The following is a 19,522-nucleotide window of genomic DNA, read 5'->3' as shown; positions in this document are numbered from 1 at the left end:
AGGCGAGTCCAACACACCGGAAGCCGACATGAGAGGGCACAAACACCACCCGACGCCAGATGGAGGGAATCCCCATGTCCCAACCACAGAGCCCCGACTGCCCGAAGTACCCAGCATCGCCCAGCTGCGGCTTGGAGCCCACCGAGAGTGGCGATCAAGGACTTCGGGATAAAGTTCGATGGGGACCCCACAAAACTTTCTTTCTTCCTCACGAATGCGAGGATCTACCTGGAAGAATGGGGCCCCTATTTTCAAACTGAGAGGGGCAAGGTAAATGCCCTAGCTGTCAAGCTGAAAGGACGTGCTGCCGACTGGTACATCCAGTTGTGCCAGTCAGGCGCCCCGGAACTCGACTGCAACGAGTTCCTATGGGCAGTGGAACTGTATTTCAGGGACCCCCTGGAAAGGGAGAGGGCAAAAAGAGCTTTGAAAGCCCTCAAACAAGGACAGCGCTCCGTGGCAGATTATGCCATGGAGTTCCAAGCCCTGGCCGGTAAGGTCGAGGTATGGTCCCAATCAACCCTCATCGAAAAATTCAAGGAAGGGTTGATCCTGAATGTACTCAGGTGGGCACTCTGCAGAAACAACCCCAACACTCTGGTGGAGTGGATCCGGCTGGCAGGGGAGGCAGAGGACGCCCAGAAAACTTTCCTCCAGACGCAGAGGGAAGCGCAGTATGCAGAGGCGGCGAGAGGACCCCGCACAGCTGCAAGACCCGTGAACCCAAGATCCCAACCTCGTAAGGACGACAGGGACCAACATTTTGCCAGTGGTCAGTGCTTCAAGTGCGGGGAGGAGAACCACAAGGCAGCGGCTTGCCCGAGAGCAAAGGCGAGAGACAGCCCGGGGAAGGCTCCAAACAAACCAACCCCAACACCAAGGAAAAGGCCAGCCGCAAAGGGGGAAACCTCGGCAAGGGAATTCCCTGACGTCATCGCTGATGAGGAAAGCGGAAACGACGAACCGGCGGGAAACGCCAGCCACCTGCCTTAAAGAGCGCCAAAGGACAGCTGGAAGACAACAAAGGGCGCGACAACTTTGGGGTGAGAACTGTCCCACCCTATATGTGAGAGTCACCCTGGCCCACAGGGGAAAAACAGAGAGAGTTTGGGCGCTGATTGATTTGGGCTGCTCGAAATGCCTCATGCACCCGGACCTGGTAGCCACACTCAACCTTCGCTGCTATCCACTTCAGCACCACTTGGTGTTCACACAGTTGGATGGATCAGCAGCGGGAGGGGGCCCGGTCACCCAATACACGGACAGAGTTGCGCTGAGGCTCGGCGACCACGAGAAAAGCCTGCCCTTCATAGTGGCACTGGTGGGCCAACCCCTACTCATCTTAGGGATCCTGTGGCTTGAGCATCACAACCCTCAAATAAATTGGACAACCAGAGAGATCACCTTTTCAGACGGGCGTTACCAAGCACCCACAGGGGATCGGGTTCCCTATGCTGCAGTGGGGAGGGCGACAACCACCTCGATGCACCTGGAGGCAGCAACCCCGGAGGGCCTGCCAGCCAGACATGCAGACTTTGCCGATGTTTTCGGGGAAAAGGAGGCTGACAAACTCACCCCCAGTGCTCACGAAACTCCGCAAGGCAGAGCTATACGCTAAGCTCTCCAAGTGTGAGTTTCACAAGGAGCAAATCGACTAGCTTGGCTATCAGATCTCAGCAAGGGGGATCGAAATGGACCCTAGCAAGGTCCAGGCCATACTGGAGTGGGAGCGCCCACGCACGAGGAGGCAACTTCAAAGTTTCCTCGGGTTCACTAATTTCTATAGGGGTTTCATCCAGGGGCTAGCGGAAATTGTGCTGCCGCTAACAAACCTACTCCGGACAAAGGGCCTAGGAGATACACGAAAATCACGAAACCCGGGGGCGCTGCTAAACTGGACAGCTGATTGTCAAACGGCTTTCGAATGCCTCAAAAGCCTCTTTACGGCGGAGCCAGTACTGCAGCATCCCGACCCCACCAGACCCTTTGTCGTGCAAGTAGACGCCTCAGATTTTTCTATCGGAGCACTCCTCCTTCAGCGCGATTTTGACAATCAGCTGAAGCCCTGTGCATACCTCTCCCGCAAGTTCTCTGAAACGGAACGGAGATGGCACATGTGGGAAAAGGAGGCGTTCGTGGTCAAGGCAGCCCTGGAAACATGGAGGCACCTCCTGGAAGGGGCCTCCTGCCCCTTCGAGGTCTGGACTGACCACAAAAACCTGGAGGCTTTCAGCACCCCAAAATGCCTCAGTCCAAAGCAAGTACGCTGGGCGCAGTTCTTTAGCAGATTTAACTTCAAACTTAAGTTCATACCGGGGAGAAAGAACTTCCTGGCAGATGCCCTTTCCCGACGACCTCAGGATGCCGGCCAGGCATCGAACATTGTGGGCACTGTGTGGACAGACACACAGCTGGGCTGCCCTGCTATCACACGCAGCCAGACAAAAACCCAACGCACCTCAGCGCAACCACCGGCGAACGGAGGGAGACGCAGGTCAATTTCACCGGACTGGCAACAAAGACTCGTTCAAGCCCTCAAGAAATATACATGGTTGCAAAACAACCAACACCATATATCTCTTACGAACGGGCTAGCCTGGAGACAAAAAACCCTATACATGCCAGAATCATTGAGAGCGGAGGTTTTAAACCGCTCCCATGATGATAAGATGGCTGGGCATTTTGGGTTTGTTAAAACCTTACACTTAATTAGGAGACAATTCTGGTGGCCCACCCTCAGAAAAGACGTCAAAGAATATGTCACGGCTTGCCCCACATGTGCAAGGTCAAAACGGAAGGTGGGGAAACCCCAAGGACTGCTGCAGAAAGTAGCAAGCCCCTCCCGCCCCTGGGAGGAGATTTCCATGGACTTCATAGTCGACCTGCCACCCAGCCAAAGAAAAACCATCATCTGGGTGGTAAAAGACTATTTTTCCAAGCAGGCACACTTCATACCCTGCGCATCCATCCCCTCCGCGCAACAGCTGGCACGCCTATTCCTCACCCACATCTACAAACTCCATGGCGCCCCCTCCCGTTTGGTGACCGATAGGGGCACACAATTTACCTCCAGGTTCTGGAAAGAATTCTTAAACCTCATTGGCATGAAGCAAGCACTGTCAATGGCTTGGCACCCCCACACAGATGGCTCTATGGAGATTCTCAACTCCACCCTGGAGCAGTTCCTACGAGCATTTATTAATTACCAACAGGACAATTGGGTGGACCTGCTACCTTTTGCAGAGGTGGCCTACAACAATGCAGTACACCAGAGCACAGGTCACACCCCATTCAAGGTGGTCTATGGCAGAGACTTTGTGCCAATCCCAGAACTGCCCCAACCAGACACCCCACCCTGTTCTCCAGATGACTGGGCAGCACAACTGGGCACGGTTTGGCCCATCATCCAACTGGCTCTTGCTGACACGCGAGCATCATACAAGAAGTTTGCAGATAATCACAGGGCAGCGCAACCAAACTACAAAGTGGGAGATAGGGTCTACCTCTCCACTAAGTTCATCAAATCCCCACAGCCCTCCAAGAAACTGGCACCCAAATTTATTGGACCGTTCCCAATCACAGAGATTATTAACCCAGTCACCTTTAAACTGGACTTACCCCACAATCTACGGCGCATACACCCAGTATTCCACTGTGCCCTCCTGAAACCAGCCACCCTTTCGAAATGGCACACAGAAAACCCCCCGCCCCCACCTATCATGATAGATGGGCAACAACATTTTGAGATACAAGAGGTACTCGACTCCAGGAGGCTGAGGGGCACACTGCAGTACCTCGTTAAATGGAGACATTTCCCACACCCAGAGTGGGTCCAAGCTCAACATGTCTCAGCTAAATGGCTGGTAAAGAGCTTCCATGAAGCATACCCATCTAAACCAGCACCCTAAGATTTTCTTTGGGGGGCAGCATGTCATGTTCCCCGTTGTAAGGCATATGTGCATCACAACGGGGAACGTGCACATTAGGAAAGAGGAAGGGATAAGCATAATCCCTTAATCACTCACATATCCCTCAAGCACCCATATCCATAAAGGAATCACCAACATAATAGAAACGCCCCTCAGACCGGACTTGGCACCCATAGAAAGATCGGGGGAATGCCTTCCCATTACCCCGGGGGACACACCTGCACCGGACGAAGGCGAGGAAACAAAGGAGAACGCCGAAGATCACCGGAATCGCCCATCAGCAGACGCATCACAGTCCCAAGCACCCATCCGGTCCTGGCTCGAGGGTCAACAGGGGGTGGAGTAGGACAAGGTCCGCCACCTGGGTATAAACAGGACACCCTGCCAACACATAAGGATTCCCGTCTTTTTCATTGCATGCATACTGTTCCAATAAAGCCGGAAATCCTTAGACCCTCTAAGTGAGTCCGTGTCTTTCTTGCAGCAAGGCTGCCCTTGACACATAATCCTGCTAGTGCCAAATGCTAGTTATAAGAGAAATGCCTGTGGGATCTTGGCTCACTCATTACTAGTGATATTTCCAAATGGAGAAAGTGCAGTTTACATACTTTGCAACACACTTATTTACTGAGTTAAATTATTGTTCCATGAAATGAAGCAGGCTAGGAATTAGATAGACTGCAACTGGTAATTCCCACCATGATGCCAGCCAGACATGCCATGTTGCATATAACTATGCCTATTGCATGGTAATTATAACTGCAAAAAAAAGACACAAACAAAAAAGAAACAAAAGATCTCACTGCATCCTCAAGAAGCCATCCAGCAGAACACTCGGGGGTCCTTTCTTTTTTTGTTTGTTTGTTTCAGAAAACCCACAGTTGAAGCCATAAAGAGTAAGGCACTATGGATAAAATTGCTTGTGTGTGTCTGAATATGAACTCTGCTTTTGAAACAGTGTATATTAAGATATCCAATGTATTATCTCATTTAACTATATGGAATCATTTTCAATTTATCAGATTGAAAGACAAGATTCTTGTAGCTATCCAGCTGTCAGCCTTTCCAGATAGACCAGGAAATAGGACCAGATGAGCTAATTCCACTTTATTGTAAAGCTACATTAAGAGAATCTTGCAAGTTTGAAAGTACTTCTCTCCCCATCCCCTTTACAGCCAAAACCTAGAGAGCGTCTCTTAGGCACCTCTTGCCCTGTCCACATTCCTGCTGCGGGCTCAGCTGCCCTCTCTCTGACCATTCCCTTGGCTGCATCTCTTTGCCCTATATCCGAAGGTCATTCCCACATACCATTACACCAGCCTACCACATTCTGTCTTGATCCTTGCCTATCTTCGCTTAAAGGAAGTAGTAGTCTACCCATTTCTAACAATATCCTCCCTATATCCAAAGGATTTGGTTAACTACCAAAATATACCTTTTGGGGGAGAGCTACTTGTCTATGCAGTAGATGCTCTTGAAGGATGCCAATAATCTTTAGCTTTTTCAGTTAGGTTTAAGTACAGATTGAGCCAAAATTGCCCTGATTGATAACCTCTGTGGGAAAGAGACATAAGGCCTATGATGATGTTCATCCAGCTTGATCTGTCAGTGATTTTGGATACTGTTTGGTCCTAAGAAAATACCACAGTATTTTCTTAGGACCATCCATGTGAATTAAGGATTGTGGCCACTGTTTTACAGTGGCTCTGTTCTATTGCAGGGATGGTTTCAGAGAGCAGTATGGAATGTCAGTACTTCTACAGTATTGCAGCTATGCTGTAGGTTAGCATGGGGCATTATTTTGTTACCGATGCTGTTAAACATCTATATGAAACCACTTGAGGTCATCATTAGGAGTTTGGGGAGTAAGTGTCATCAATACAGGAATGACATTCAGTCCTACTTCTCCATAGAATCTGAATTATGAAAAATTGGACACACCTTGAACAAGTATCTGGATGAAGTGATGGGTCAGATAAGGGCAAATAAACTGAGACTGACTCCCCAAAATATGGAGACTTTGCTCCTGGAGAATTTACCTGTGCTAAGCAAGTTATACGTCCTCCCCCAAAAGATGTATGTAGTGGGACGGTAGTTTTAGAGTTGTCATTGTCACTGAAAGCCCAAGTTGCATTAACAGAAGGAATGCCTAATTTCATGCATATATTCATTCAATTTATTCTGCATTTATTTCTTATGAACTCAAGGCAGTGTACATACCTAATGCTCCCACCTTGTATTTTCCCCACACCCTGTGTTGTAGTTTGGGCTGCGAGAGAGTGACTGGCCCAAGGTCACCCAGCTGGCTTTCATGTCTAAGGGAAGTCTAGAACTTAAAGTCTCCTGGTTTCTAGCCCAGCATCTTAGCCCCAACACCAAACCGGCTCTCAAAAATGGTTGATATACCAACTGTACCCCTTTCTTTATAGCCTAGTTGCAGTTGTTTGTGCATTAGTAATCTCATGTTTAGTTTATTGTAATGCACTCTGTGAGGCTATCTTTCCTTTAGGTCCAGAGGCTGCAGCTGTGGCAGAATGTGGCAGTTATTTGGGCAGCCAAGTTATTGAGTGGGGCACCTATCCATGCACATGTTATGTCTTTGTTGAAGCAACTGCACTGACTGCCAATTAACTACCAACTTAGCATCAAAGTTTTGGCTATATCATACAAGTTCCTCAACAATTTGGGACTGGGAACACTTGCCTGCTACATATACTGAGAATTGCTGAATGCCATCTGGTAGCTGCTTGCTGGCAGGCATTCTCTATGGTGGGTGCCCAACTCCACAATTTTATCATCTCAGGTGCCTGGTGAAAACCCTTCACCTAGGCCTTTCTATGAATGTTTTCCCCACTTCTTTTTTAATTGATGTTTTAATACTGTTTTATATTAAATGCAGCAAATGAAATACTGTTTTATTTTAATCCATTATTCTTTGGGTATTTTATGCTGTTTTTACTGTAAATTGCTTTGAGATGCTTCAACCTGAGAAGTGCACGTAAACAAGTTAAATGAATAAATAATAAACTCCAGTAGAAGAGAATAATAATAAACTTGAATTGAACTGGGTAAGAGATTTAACAGAACCTGGTTGGTGACCTTGTTACCCGCAGCAAAACCCTAAATCATTTCAACATACCCACTAAAATAGTTATGAGAACTGGCAGTTACTTGATATACTTGAAATGTCTGCCCAAGAATAAGGTCAAACTTCCAAACATGAATAAACCTCAGTTTCCTACCTTATGATTACATATCCTAATCCACTTCCATTTACACCTGAGAATATTTGCATATAATGGTACAACATGACTTTGGGTGGCGGCCTGTTATTTTTTAAGAATGTGTCTCCCCAGTCCCTGATTCCAGAGAATTCCCTCATAGTCCTGTAATGATATGTATACTATTTTCTGTATGTTAACCCTTACAGAGTGGTTCTGTATCTCATAAGACCACCACCGAATAAGTATTTTAGCTCAAGAACTTAAAAGCATAGTCCTAATGAAAGTGCCTCAAGCAGTTTTAAGGAGTGTGAAATTGGAGGTCCTATATGTTAAAAAACTGAAGAACAATTGCAAAAAAAAAAATATGCAGGGTTCCACACACCCCTTTTTTTCCACTGCAATTAAATACATGATATTTGAAGAAATAATTGAGCTGTACTCAAGTATAAAAGCAATTTTGCTACCCTTTGATTGGTTTCAACATTGGCCATACTAGTTTCAATAGTACTTTGGGGCAAATTTCTTTGGTGGTGAAGAGATTCAAAGGAGCTAAATTTCTTTTTCCAGATAGCACTTGTTGTGAGGTGCTTTCTGACTTTGGGGCAATTGCCAGAAACATGGCTGTCTCCTTGGATACTCACTGAATGCTATTACGAAGATAGATAGTAGCTAAATATCTACCGGAAAAAGAAAAACTACTTATTACAAAGTGGATGGATTGTTCCTTATTTGTTAGATTAATATTCCAGCTTTTTTACTGCACAAGTAGTGTACGTAGGGTTCCTTCTTCCCACACTTCCCAACAACAGCAATCCTGTGCGGTAGGTTGGGCTGAGAGAGAATAACAGGCCCAAAGTCACCCATTGAGAGCCAAGGCTCACCACTGCTGCTCCAATACTTTAATGACCACACCACTGTGGCTCTCTAGTTCCTTTTTTAGCTGATCGTATCTGAGAAATGTGCTATTAAATATTGTTCTGAAAAAAAAGGCAGTGATTGAACAGGCTTGTTGGAAAGATAAACTCTTATTATATTAAGCTAATGTAGAGCATACAGTTCATGTATAAGAAATGCCTTTGGTCAGCCTAACAAAGGATTAACCTCTTTATGGTTCATGGAATGCCAACTGATGGCTCAGGACAAGACTTGAAGCAGGTAGAATTGAGTATCATGGGAAAGAGTCTTTGCTGGTTGTCTGGAACTCTGAGCAGGCTCACGCAATTCGAAGCAATGTAGTTAAATATAATTGACAAGATCATCAGAAGAGTTTTCACTGTTTGTATAGCAAATCGTTTTTGAACCAAAACTAATTTTGCCTGATGAATACTCTGTATTCTTCTTCTTTGAACAACAGAACTTGTTTAAATATAAATTTAACTACATTGCTACATATATATAATTTGAAGTGTATCTGTACAGCATATTATAATGCAACCCCCTACTAAGAATCTGTCAAGGATGCTTTAATTTCGATTTCTGCACTGATGAGAATGTGGATTTGATGGCCTGAATGGCCACTTCCAACTCTAGCCTTCTTTCTATTCAGAAATAATTCTGACTTAGGTCTTAATACCAGTTAATTAGTTACACAGTTGTAGGTTAAGTCACCTATTGAAACTATGTCCTGCCATTTATTTTCTACTACAAGTATTTAACCATATTAAATATGCAGACCACCAACATTATAAAGGAAATGGAATAACTCTAAAATAAATGATGTGAAGAGGAAATGCCCCATTTACATTGCAACTGGTAACAGGATCCCTAATACTGAGTGGAAGAGGAACTCATGACATGTTATACAACTCAGCACTAACAGCCAGTGTATTTACTGCTAAAATTATTTTGGATTGGTATTTATTCCATAGTGTTTCTGAAATTTGAATATTCTTGATTTAAGGGCTATTCTGACATAGTCCAGAGGCAGTTTTGAAATTCTTACAACATTAGTATAGAAGATACATATTATGCATTTCTAAAGAGTATCCGATATTTCAGCAAGAGGCCATCTGCAAAACCTAGAAATTATTGTTTAGTTCATATCTTAGTTGTACCCTATAGAATTAGAAATGACATGGACATCTATACACAGTAACTGCTCACAGAATTTACCTAATTTGTGCTAGGATCTAAATATGGCATCAAAATCATCCAGCATGTTACTCTGAACTGTAAATTTGCATTATCTTGCTTTCAAAAGAGAAATTTTTAAAAATTTCTCATGATACTGGTTTTGTTTTATTTATTTTGCACAATCCTACAGTATCACATATGACACAGAAAAAGCTGCAATCAGACAACATCCTAAAATAGACCAACAGAGAGTCATGACCAGAAGGTTGTATCAATGGTCAGAAGGTTCAATCTGTGATTGAAAAGCTCAGTACTAATTTCTGATCCTTTAGGTGGATTCACTTCCATCTCAGGCTGCTGAATTTCCACAATTAATATTTCTCTGGATCAGAATCACTAAGCAGGACATTCTATTCTGATGCATGATTATTTATATAGCTTGAAGCCCAAGAAACCTATAGTGCAATAATATATAAATCTAAATACATAGAAAAGTCAGAGTCTCCCTTATTTGATTTTAAAACAGCTACAGTATACTAACAGAAATGAATCTATGACATCAGGATATTAAATCAAACTGAAGTTTTATGAGAGAAACTACATGGGATCAAGAAATATGGAATATATTTTGCTATATGAGTTTCACATATTATCTGAATGTTTTCCATTGTAAAGATGCTATCGAAACAACAGAGACACTGTTTAAATAAATACAGTATTTGTCAACAGGATTATTTTACTATGTATTATGAAAAGAAGAGAAAACAGGATTATAAATAAAAAGATGGTGACAACCCAGGCCACATGCAGACTATTTTAGCCAGGTATAAATTAACAAGCTCTTGCTGATTATTTCTGGTGAATAACATCAGTTTGCCTACAAGGTATTTGAATAAAATGAAAAAGGAAAGATGCATAATTGATTATAAGACCAGAACATGAGCTAATAGTGAAGAGAGCAAGTAGATTGGAAAAGACAGAATGTAAATATATAGGAGATCATCACCAGACATGTCTCCTACAGACAATCAACTAAAACATATTTTAGTTAATTTTAATGGTCCTCATGAAGGAAATGTTCCTCTTGAACTGAACTATAGGACTAGAATAGAAGTGAATTCTGTCTAGTCCAAATTGGAACATTTTTATTTACAAATATGAGTCAATTTGAGCCTGAATATAATAATAATATAATATAATATAATATAATATAATATAATATAATATAATATAATAATATGTAATCTCTCTCATTCTCTTTCTCTCAATAATAGAAGGAGCGTGCAAATGGTATGTAGTGATTGAGTAGCTGATAACAGTTGTCACATATTGCTGATATCTAAAGTACAACCATGTGAAGAGATTAATCTTAAATGCATTAGGCTATCTTACATATTTATACATATACTTAAAGTTAGAAACTACTTGCCTTTCTAATATTGTACTTATATCATGGGACTGTGTGTGTGTATGATCTTCATAGATTTTTTTTTTGTCCATGTGTATTAGGTAATCAGCATTCCTTGTTCTAACCATTCAACTAGCCTTATAGAATCTTTCCTTAAAAATATTAAATTGAATAAAATAAAGTAAAATTTAGATCTAAGATTGTCAATATAATTGCCAACTAGGATGATCTTGAAACAATTACAGAATTAGATCTAGCTAATATCTGAATGGGAGATTACTAGGACTATAGTTCGGTTGGGAACAAAAAGGATTTCAATACTGATTCAAAGGAGATTTTACCTTTATCTTTCTCAATATGAGTGTTATATTCTTTAGCATCAAAATGAATATACATATTTTCACATACAACTTACACGCATGTAAAATTCACTCCACCTTCCTTCCATTATGAAGCATAGGGCAGAATAAAAGACTATCCTTCTCAGGACTGACCAATCAAAATGTGTTTAGCTTTAGAAAAAAGAGGTTGTGTCCATCTTGAACTGAAGATAAGATGAGATATCTCCTGCATCTCAGATCAGTCACAGCATTTCAGAAAGACTCGGTCCAATGCAGCTGCTATGTGAAAAAAAAAATCCATGGATATTATCAATAAGCTAAGGAATTTAGAGTCATGAAAGGACCTCCTATTTTTTATCAAGCTATTTGATGATCCATAGTAAAACTATATGATACTGCCACTCAACAAAATGTTACCCTGGTTAAAATCAGAATATTAAGCTTATACAAGTAAGTTGCAGGACTTTCAAGTGAAACAGAACTTTTGGTTCTATTTGAATGAGAGTTGTACCCAGTTTCAAGGTTCTTATCTTAATTGCAGTGGTTCTGATAGATTATCTGAACCAGTCTGAATACATGAGTACATCCAACAACATCCGCTTGCTGCCAAAAAGTCTTTGTACCTGTTGAAGCTTCTATCAGTGAAACAGGCAAAGTGGTTATTTTTCCTCCATTTTATTTCCCTTGTAGAATTCTCCATCCTGTTTGGAAGACTTACCCAACCATATGGAACAGCTGGATGTAAGGGGGGTTGGATTTGGCAAAGACTACCCGTCTCCCTATTCCATTGACAGAAGTCTGAACTTGATAAAGTTATGGAATCCATCGCTCGCTCTTTCAAACTACTATAGAAACATCCTTTGTATTCAATTTTAAAGAACATTCATTAATGAAAGGGAAACATAAAATGATATCAAACTAGATTTCTCAAACTATACCAAAGCAGACCTCCTCAAAGCAACATAAAAATAACAAATACCCTACCCATTCTTGTTCTCAGCCTAAGCATATGCAAACTGATAAAAATGGAGAGCACATTCTGCTTTAAGGCCCTTGCAGCATGGTCCTTAGTGAACTAATATACAATATTCACATGAATAATTTGCAGAACAAAACATGGGATATCCAATTCCTTGTACTCCTTTTAGCCCAGGTTAGATTTATGGAAGGAACCATGGAGAGATTAGGTTACTGTCATTGTCTTTCTATGTGACATTAGATTATCACATGAAGCCAGATGTGGGGGCAATTATTTAAAGTTATATTTATACAAAATACAACATTAACTATGATAACATTATAGCTAAAAAAATTCAGAAGAGGATTTTGATAACTATCACTTAGTTTTCTTTGTCATTTAACAGTAAAGAGGAAACATTGGCAACAGCTGATGAAGACATTTGGAATAATCCCCGAATCCCAGGTAGAAAATCTCAGTCAATTCATCCTTCTGTAATGCATGTTATTATTTTTTTTAAGTAACAAAACATCCTGGTGGATATTATTTAATTATTTTGATTAAATCTTTAGACTTAGACATCCCCCGAATCCTTTATTCGCATGTGGATGATAACGAAATTAAACACAGGAAAGAAAATGAAGAAGAAAAAAATGTTGATTGTAATGAATATGAAAATGATAAAGAATTGGAGTTGCTGGTAAGCTTTCAAATCTATCTTTTACAGAACAATTTCAAGAAAGAAACTTTTGTGACTTTAAAGTACTCTAAAACTTGTTCAGCTGCATGTCAGAATGCTGGAAGTAGAATCAAACAGCATTCTCTGTTCTTTCATTTTTTAAAATAAACAAATATTCCTTCCCATTGCAAGCAATGCACATTTAATTAGACCAACCAAACTGGCTAACCAAATTTTTCCAGAGGAGAAGTTAGAAAGCTGGTGGGGCATAGAATTCTTCAGATTATTATTCCCTCTCATCCCACCCTCTCTGGCCTCCCACTGACCAATCATTCTGTGGACATTTTGAGGTTGGACACATTTTATTGAGTTTTCCAAGTATAAAATTCAAAAACTGGTGGTGAAAAATAAGCAGGGATTTGATGTTGGATTCCCCAGACAGACTATTCTGTCTATGATCTCAAGTTATGTACCCTGGTATATTTCTTCAGCAACCAAAGGATTGCAATCTTCTAACTAAGGGAGGTTGAGGGATGGTAGCTTACAGTGCATGAATCACACACAGCTCTGAAATTTTTGGGAAGAAGCAGAAATCATATTTAATTTTCATAACAAACTTTTCAGTCATTTTTCTTCAAAAAAATCCCTGAAGATTGTTTACGTCTAACATATCAAGAATGCTATCACTAAATCTCCATACCTCCAAAATTTAACCTTGTCTGCTTTGATGACATCAAATTACTGTCTTGTCTACTACGGTACTCGACCACCCAAAATAACTTTTTTAAAGAAAGAACAGTCTCTGGTCACCCAAACATTGTTCACTTCTGTTAGATAATATTATTATATATTCCACAAAAAGAAAGATCCTTCTCTGCTTCAACAATGGTGATAGGTATACTACATAATTTGCCAATGCTATGTTAGTATCAGAGCTTCAATTACTTATTTAGTATGATTAAAAGATATAGGATGTTTTGAAACAGTTTATTTTGTTATCTTTAATTTAACAACTTATTTCTCTTTTTTATCACAGGATATAAGGGACAATTTGAAAGCAATAGAAGAATAATAACTCAAATTCTTGTTTTCCTGATCTCTATGATCATATTTTTTCCCAATTTTTTTTTTAGTTCTACAGTTAGGGGGCTATACATAGGCTATAACTGATGGCTGCTCAGCAGTGATTTTTTGTAAGCTCATCAAAGAGCAATAGCAATGATGTTGGGAGTGAATCCTTTTAGCATTTGATAACTGGGTAAGATAAATTCTACTGTGGCCCCTGCTCCTTACCACTGATTAAGAAAAGTTTTGTTATGCTCCCTGTCCATAAATTTTGGTTCTGGAGAGAATAATAGTAGGGAAAATCTGTTATCCTTTTAAAGCTCAAAAATTGCACCTGATGATGGATACCACCTTCCAGATGTAAAACACACATTCCTAACATTGACTAAATCACAATGATTTTATAAAGAAATATATTCATATTAAACATTAATTTTATCTTCAATGCCATGTATGGTGAACACTGTATTGTGTGAATTTTATTAAATGGGTACACCTATATTTTATGAGAAGAAAAATCATAGCATAGTTACATACACAACTAAATAAGCAGGAATATAATGGTGGTTTGCTAGTGAAAACATAAAATCTGAAACACACAAAGGGACATGCTAAACATTAGCACCACACAGCCATTTTGGGTAGTGAATAAGACAATTTTTCACATAGAAGCCCAAAGCTATCTTAGCTCTAACTTTAGGAGAGTTCAAAGTTGTCATTCAGAATGGAGCTTTTACTGTCTGAATAATCAGCATCGAAGTATTATTATTTTTTATTAAGAAGAGAGAAACTATGAAAAGTCATAGTATTTCCCAATACAAGAAGACTTAAATGTATAGTTTTTAAAAAAAAAAAAACAAGTGATCATCTGTACAATAATTGAGAAGCATATATGTGTGCTATTCAGGTTTTAATTTACTTCATATGCTGTATAATGAATTAAACAATAGAGGTCTATAATAAATGGAAATGCAACCAAATCTTTGAAACCCATAGGCAATGGCTCACAAGACAGCTCGGCAGTTGACAAGTAACATCAGCCTTATGTGAGAAGGGGAAATCGTAAGATTTGCATATAATTATTGAAATCATGCAAATGTCAGTTATAAGGAGGGAGATTGGGGGGAAAAGAAACAGGCATCTCACTATTAAATCCTGACAGTTGGCATCACTGAAAAGCTCAGATACATTTGAGCACTAGTTGGCAGAGGGTCATTAAAACAGAATTTGCAGAAACATTAGTTCCTTCACTTTTCTTTGAGTGACGTTTTACTATTAATAGTTTGCAGAGGCTTTGCAGAAAACATATTAATAAGAGACACTGTAATAGGGGTATCTGCAGCAAGTGTAAATGTAATAAGGGGGTATCCAAGAAGCTACCCTCTAATTGATTGGTATAGAACCATCCATCCGAGCATTTGAAAGCAAGGGAAGAATGCCATAAGGAGCAAACGCTGTTGAATAAAATAATTTGATATTGGGGTAATGCTGAAGAAACTTATGTGTGGCCTTTCCTAACTCTCAGTTTCTGGAGTTTCTAAAACATTCCTGTCTGAGGGGTCCTGGGAGAAATGAGTCAAACATAACCTTTGTAGTATTTGTCAGTGTGAAAATGTGTCTTTATTTTACTGGACAATCCTGTACATTCTTTAGCTTTGATGCACTGTGTCACTGCACTCACTTTAAAATAAAGCATGCCTAGAATGGAATGTGCTCTGTGAATGAATTAGCTTGCCTTGTACAGAATATTCTCTTCAGGATTCATTTCTATGAAACAGACTTAATGCTTACTGAGCTCATGAATAAACAGGGTTAGATGGGGAGGGACATAAAAAAGAAGGGTGGAGAACTGAGATATATTTTATTTCTTGCTTCTTACACAGTCTAATGTTGCCCTTTGTGGCTGTGTGTGCATGCACATGTGTTTATATTCATGTTATAAATAGCTTGGAAACGTGTTTTCTGAAAACAGTTTTTACTGGAAAAAAGACCTTTCCTGAATTAAATCCTTTTTCATGTGTGTATGTGTGTGTATATGTGTGTGTGCATTTAGTCTATTCACACACACATTCACACACATTCTCACTCTTTTTTTTTTTATTCTATTGTTTCAGCTAAGTCAGCACTTCACTAGAAGCAGAGGTTCTTCAACGAGTGAAAGGAGTTCATATGCAACTGAGCCAGTTAGATTTCCAAATGAACCACAGGAACTGGGGGACAAGCTAGTCTCTGGCTTGCTTAGACAACCTCTGCCTATAAGCTCTTCAACAGAACATGCTTTACAAGACAAAGAACTGCAGAATAACCAAACATGTTCCATTGGAAATGATAGGCAGTTATTATTCCCAGAAAAATGCACTGAGGTTGACTCAGTAAACAAAAGTGCACAGTCCTCAGAGGATTTCAAGCCAAACAAAACCTATTTCTCACCAGAGTATTGGTCTGAACCGAAGGAAAATCAGACTGCCCATATTTCAGATATTGTCTCAAGCAATTGTGGAATGTATCATGCAGATATTCCAAATGATGAATCTAATAATGCCCCAGGAAGTAAAACAACAGAGACTTTATTCATAGGTGAGGATGATTATAACTTCAAAAAAGTGAGAGAGACAATTTCCTCAGAAGATGGTGAAGCAGGGCAGTTAAAAGAAAATGCATTAAAAATAAAGGATAATAATGCCAAGTCAGTTCAGGAGCAACTTATGCAGGAAATAGCTTCCCAAACTCCAGAGTCAAATTCAGAAAACATCATCAGACAAGAACCCCAAAGAGAGAAAGTTGAAAGCAAAAACCAATTATGTGTAAACAGAAGTTTAAATGGTGACACCCTAGCTGATGCTGATGTCACAGAAAATTATTTTGTAAGCTCTCATTCAGAAGACATTGTAGAAGAAAAATATAAGTCTGAATACCATGTTGATAAGGAGAAAGAAAGCATGTTGAGAATTTCAGAGAAATCTCCAGAAAAGCAAATATGTTCTACCAACAGATATAGAAAACATGATTATGAAATCAACAGGATAGATAAGACACCTCAAAGAGAAGAAGTAATGATTTCCAGTGTCCTAGATGAAAAAGAAGAAGAGCAAATGCCTAAATCAATAGGACTACCATATCTAAGTGATAGTGGAAACTCTGATAAAAATAAATCAGAAAGCAAAAGTCCCATTATGGATGAATCAAGTCATGACTCAAAAAGAACAGAAATTAGAATCCCTGAGAACATTCATAATACAAGTAGACTTCGGGAAAGTCACCCTCATGTTGTACCACCAACTGATGAAAGTATCATTATACAACCTACATCAATAAACACAAAGGAAATGTCTGATACCAGAAGCAACTTAGAAAAAAGAAAGTACAGTCAGAGCGATGACCCAGCAAACAGAAATATTTTAGAGATGGAACCCTGCCAAAGTGAACCTGACAGGGTTATTCTTAAAGATCAGAGCACCTGGGACAGATCGGTGATTCAGAGGCGGAGTGGTTCAGAAACTCAGCTGGCAGAAAGGCACAGTGAAGCAAATAAAAGAGTGCAGATGAAGGAACTAACAGGTGGCAAAGCCATGGGGGGTATTAGCGATAATACAAGATGTCTGAAAGTAAGTCCCACGGATGAATTGTTTACCTGCCAAGACACACTAAGATATGAGGAGACTTCAGTCACTAGGCATGATAGTACAGGGGAAGAAGAGGCAGTTACAGCTGCTTATATAATTAAAATGACATCAGAAAGTATTCCTGAAAAAATGTCTGCTGGTGAAAAAGCAGTAATTGTTAAGCTACCCCAAGAGACTGCACTAAGTGACAGGCCCACAGAGAAAAAAGAAGGTGTGTTTGATATACATGAAGGAAGAAATGATGGGTTACATTATCCTCTTTGTCAATGCAATAGAGAAGGTGTATTATATGACACCAGATTTGGAAAGGAATCTGCTTCAGATATTAATAATGTACACACACATGAAACAGTACATAAGGAAATGATTTCAACACATGCTACAAATGAAATACTTGCCAAAGCAGAACCTAATTCCATAAATAATTCACCATCCACTGAAATATTGTGGCCTTTTTCGGCAGAAGGAGAAACTGTTTCTGAGCAAGGTGTACATTCTGAAGTACCATTGAAACATTCAGAACATTCTTCACAAGGCTTACACAATGAAGAAGCTGAAGAGAGAAGCATCTGGAGATCATTTTCTCACATAGCTCCCAAAACTGAACCAAAAATATCCAGTTTGGATAAAAATATGGAGGGAAGCTGTTATGAAAGCTCTTCAGTGATATCTTCCAAAGGATTTGTAGGTGCTCATACTGCTGATATAGAAGAGGTGTTGCCTCCACATATGGATGCTTCAACTGAAATTGCAGCTCAGTCTGGATGCAACTTCAACCCAGCAGGTGAAATAACTCATGCTATTCTAAATATCACTAAACCCCAAGAATTTCCTCCTAATGAGAACAGAGAAGAAAACATAGGCCAGTTTTCCCTTCAAACAGAGTTCAGTCCACAAAAACAAATAGGGCCCACAATTCTAATTAGGGAACCAACTGAAGAAAGGGAAGAGACAAGCTTAGATTTAGAAGGTTTAATAACTGAAGAAAAATTGAATATTGTCGGACTTGGTAACCAGCCTTTTTCTGATCATATAGGAATTTCTGGCCAGCAAAATGAAGCTTATAATTTGCCTGCTGAGTGTCTTGCGTTAAAGCACATTGCTTACAAGATACTTTATTTCCTTTTGTTCATTGTATTTTGTGTAACATTGTATCACTATGATTTAATTGTTTGCTTTGCACTCTACTTATTTTCATTGTACTGGTTATATTGTGAGGGTAGGAGAAACAAAAAATCTGTCAAAAAGGAATAGTATAAATATTCACATCTTCTTTAAAATTTAATAACTGCATGTCCCAAAGGGCAACAGTGTCTACTCTTAAAACCAAGATAAGACTCCTCTCCTCTTTTCAAATATTGCTTAAGAAGAATGCAGATGGAGTTTCTTCCTATACATGCATACATGCAACCTTCATACATGCAACCATCCTGCATAGGACCATTAAATACCTGTATGAATCAGAGGTCTGCAGCATATCAAATTACACTGAGTCTATCTGCTGTTTCTTATCCCATTATGAAAGTGGGAAGCTTCAGTCTGTTCAGATTGGATCATGTTCATTTATTTTGTAGTATAGCTTCATTTTCTGTGAATTAAAAAAATAAATACATTTAGCAATATAAATAAATATTTAATTTTTTTTAAAAAGAAGGAACTTGCTAACAGGGCATGTTAATACAAGAGTTTCCCTTGCTGAACAGTTGGCAATTAACACTGCAATGAATCGATGAGAAGAAGCACTCCCATTACTCTTCAGTATGTGTTGCCCAAGAGTTTTGGACACCATTCCTTTATATGGACTATGCCACCTGTGTTCCTCCCATGGTTTTCCTATTCTGCCATGTGGAAACCTTTGATTTCTAAGAATCTAGTGACCTAAATCCAAGCCCTCCTTCCTACTCAAACTCCTAACTAACTATGGTTATTTGACTATATTCTTAATAGATTAATACCAATCATGGACACAATTCACTGGAAATTTGATTTGTGCATGAACCACTGTAATCAATGGGACATAAAAAAATCATAAGGACTTCACTCACTAAATCTATTAAATATTATAGCCATCTTCTTCAGTGTGGCTCCTTCCAGATGTACTGGAATAGCAAATTCTTAGCTAATATGACCAAAGGCTGGCTGGGAATTCTACAAAGTACCAAGTTGGGAAAGGCTGATCTTTTGCTCTAATTAACTTGCAGATGTGGGTGGAAAAACTCTGT

General features: G+C 39.9%; 1 protein-coding gene across 1 annotated transcript in view; it reads left to right on the top strand.

Annotated features, from left to right (window-relative positions):
• Window positions 1-18,689, top strand: part of PPP1R3A (protein phosphatase 1 regulatory subunit 3A) — a 32,657-nt gene extending 13,968 nt beyond the window's left edge. Inside the window, exons 2-4 of the mRNA XM_063309453.1 lie at window positions 12,340-12,398; window positions 12,506-12,633; window positions 15,792-18,689. Coding sequence (XP_063165523.1) covers window positions 12,340-12,398; window positions 12,506-12,633; window positions 15,792-18,554 — 2,950 coding nt within the window. The 3' untranslated portion in view covers window positions 18,555-18,689. The remainder of the gene's footprint in view (window positions 1-12,339; window positions 12,399-12,505; window positions 12,634-15,791) is intronic.
• The last annotated feature ends 833 nt before the right edge of the window (window positions 18,690-19,522 follow it).

Source organism: Candoia aspera, chromosome 7 (genome assembly GCF_035149785.1).
Source record: "Candoia aspera isolate rCanAsp1 chromosome 7, rCanAsp1.hap2, whole genome shotgun sequence".
Lineage (NCBI taxonomy): Eukaryota > Metazoa > Chordata > Lepidosauria > Squamata > Boidae > Candoia > Candoia aspera.
This window is presented reverse-complemented; position numbering and strand designations above follow the sequence as displayed.